Here is a 2,945-nt window from a genome sequence, read left to right as displayed (position 1 = left end):
ATCTGTTGTAAATGTTTTTTTAAGTTACCGTTGTGTCCAGACAGCATATGTTGTAAATGTTTGGTTTTTGTTTAGCACCACTTGGATCTGACACTTCCTGCCCACCACCACCATGTTCTGATCAGGGCTCCGTTGGTGTTTTCGTCCTCCTTGCTGGTACCTCCTGTCTGGGCCCAGAGCTGCACTCGTGTGACTTTTTGTAAATAAATGTGAACTTCTCTGGACTCTCCTGTTTGTTGCCGTGTGTGGTTTGGTAGCAAACATGGAAATGGTCAGGCTCCAAAACACAAAGGCAAAACATCCGGATTTGTTCAGATGGTCTTAAAAAATATTCTCGTTTATTTAATTAGACCTGGGCCACTTTTTGCCGGCAGTTTGATCGTAGCCTCAAAGGATCTACCTGACCTTTGTCGTGCATGTCCATGTTCCTGAGCAGGTCGGACCGCACCGGCTGCAGGGCTTTAACACAGAGCCGCTGAACGTTGGATGGCGTGTCATCTCCAGCCAAGGTTGTCAGGTCCATGCACGTGACGGCCTTCAGCAGCCAGGCAGCCTGCAGGAGACAGAAGCAAACGCTGACAGAACGTTGGAGCAACATGTCTGAGGAAGGATCAAGATCTGAGGAGGAGAGCTCACCTGCCACTGATTCTTGGAGACCTTCAGGCCCTGAACATGTTGAGCTCTCTTTAGGACAGACTGTGTGTTCACTCTCACTTTGGAGATCCACTCCAGGTCTGGGTTTCAGTGCCAGGGGGGGGGGGGGGATCAAATCAAATGATATTTATTTATAAAGAGCTGTTGCTGCTGAAATATCAGAACACACCAAACAAAAAACACCTGAATATTTATATTTTGTTGTAACGACAAAACGTCTCGTCATTCAGACCTGTGAAGACTGAGACCCCCCCCCCCCCCCCCCCCCGTTCATGTCTTCTTCTGTCGTACTGGTTTTGTTACTAGTTTACACCCCCCCTCACACGTACAGTTGTCCTGGGAGAGCTGTGTGCCTGCTGTAAAATAGAATCCACCATAACGTGAACATTGAACCAAGAGACCAGTGTGAAGCAGCAGAGACTGGTTGTAGTTTTGTTACATACTGCCACTCTGCTCCCCCTCCCTCCCCCCGTGGAGGTCGGTTTGACGCCGGCTCAAATTCTTTTTTTTTTTGTTCTCTTTAATGGTGCGTGTCCGTTACAGCTTGATCAAATGTCTGTTGATGCTGAGGTGGGACACAGGGTCACTTTTGCATTCACAGCAGCCCTGTTTAGTGCTTTAATCCAACTCCAGCTCGTTTTCCTAGAAAGTCCGGTTCCTTTAGGGAGGTGTGAACGCACCATCGAACTCTGTCACGGAACAAAAAGGTGAACTCTGACTCGGGCTAAAACCTAGGTCTGGGTCCGGTAGAAGAGAACTCCAGTGGTTCCAGTACAGTGTGAATGTAAACAGACCGGACCCGCTCCACAGGACAAACAAACACACATTTCTCTTATATGGAGCCGTCAGCTGACTTGTGTGAAGAACAATATTCTCCATGGTCTTCTGTCTCATCTTCTGCTCATGCTGAGTCCATTGTTGAAAAATGACTAAATATAACTCCTAAAACTGATAAAACTTGATGCCACTTCGTTTTTATTTTTATTTACAGAAGAAGAAGAAGACGTGTCTTCAGAGGTTTTTGTGTCGTTTCTTTCAGTAGTTCTTGGTGCAGCGCCCCCACAGGCGAGGGGGGGAACAGGTTGGTTCAACAGGTCGGTTCAACTGGTCGGTTCAACTGGTCCGTTCAACAGGTCGGTTCAACAGGTCGGTTCAACAGGTCGGTTCAACTGGTCCGTTCAACAGGTCGGTTCAACAGGTCGGTTCAACTGGTCCGTTCAACAGGTCCGTTCAACTGGTCCGTTCAACTGGTCGGTTCAACTGGTCGGTTCAACTGGTCGGCTCAACAGGTCGGTTCAACAGGTCGGTTCAACTGGTCGCTTCAACTGGTCCGTTCAACAGGTCGGTTCAACAGGTCGGTTCAACAGGTCGGTTCAACTGGTCCGTTCAACTGGTCGGTTCAACTGGTCGGTTCAACTGGTCGGTTCAACTGGTCGGCTCAACAGGTCGGTTCAACTGGTCGCTTCAACAGGTCGGCTCAACAGGTCGGTTCAACAGGTCGGTTCAACAGGTCGGTTCAACTGGTCCGTTCAACTGGTCCGTTCAACAGGTCGGTTCAACTGGTCCGTTCAACAGGTCGGTTCAACAGGTCGGTTCAACTGGTCCGTTCAACTGGTCGGTTCAACTGGTCGGTTCAACTGGTCGGCTCAACAGGTCTGTTCAACAGGTCGCTTCAACAGGTCGGCTCAACAGGTCGGTTCAACAAGTCCGTTCAACTGGTCGGTTCAACAGGTCCGTTCAACAGGTCGGTTCAACTGGTCGGTTCAACAGGTCCGTTCAACAGGTCCGTTCAACAGGTTGACTCGACTGCACAGTGCAGTGTGAATGCAAACGCACCAGCTCAAATGTAACAAAAGCTCATGAATATTGGTCCAGAACTGAACCGAGTCTACCGGACTATCAGGTGTGAAAACGACCTTGGAAGAGGTAGACCTGTACCTTCTAGTGAATATGTACGTTCTGCTGACCAGTCCAAGATGAACCCTCCACCTGTCCTGCTGCTGGTTCTACTCCCACTGGGAAAGCAAGGTGTGAGATTAGTCTAGGGCTGGGCATCGTTCACTTTAATACCAGTATCGCTTACTTAAATACCAGCATAGTTTACTTAAATACCAGCCCCGCTTACTTAAATACCAGTATCGTTTACTTTAATACCAGTATCGTTTACTTTAATACCAGTTCCATCACTTTAATACCAGTTCCTTCACTTTAATACCAGTATCGTTTACTTTAATACCAGTTCCATCACTTTAATACCAGTTCCTTCACTTTAATACCAGTTCCTTCACTTT

At 48.1% G+C, this 2,945-nt stretch overlaps 1 protein-coding gene across 1 annotated transcript in view; it reads right to left on the bottom strand.

The window, feature by feature from the left end:
* The window catches only part of LOC119428414 (deoxyribose-phosphate aldolase-like), an 8,531-nt gene that overhangs the window by 4,924 nt on the left and 662 nt on the right, over positions 1-2,945 (bottom strand). The window contains exons 2-3 of the mRNA XM_037696094.1: positions 637-734; positions 406-553 (exon numbers count right to left, since the gene is read on the bottom strand). Coding sequence (XP_037552022.1) covers positions 406-553; positions 637-734 — 246 coding nt within the window. The remainder of the gene's footprint in view (positions 1-405; positions 554-636; positions 735-2,945) is intronic.

Source organism: Nematolebias whitei, chromosome 22 (assembly GCF_014905685.2).
Source record: "Nematolebias whitei isolate Nwh7 chromosome 22, NemWhi1, whole genome shotgun sequence".
Taxonomy (NCBI): Eukaryota; Metazoa; Chordata; class Actinopteri; order Cyprinodontiformes; family Rivulidae; genus Nematolebias; species Nematolebias whitei.
This window is presented reverse-complemented; position numbering and strand designations above follow the sequence as displayed.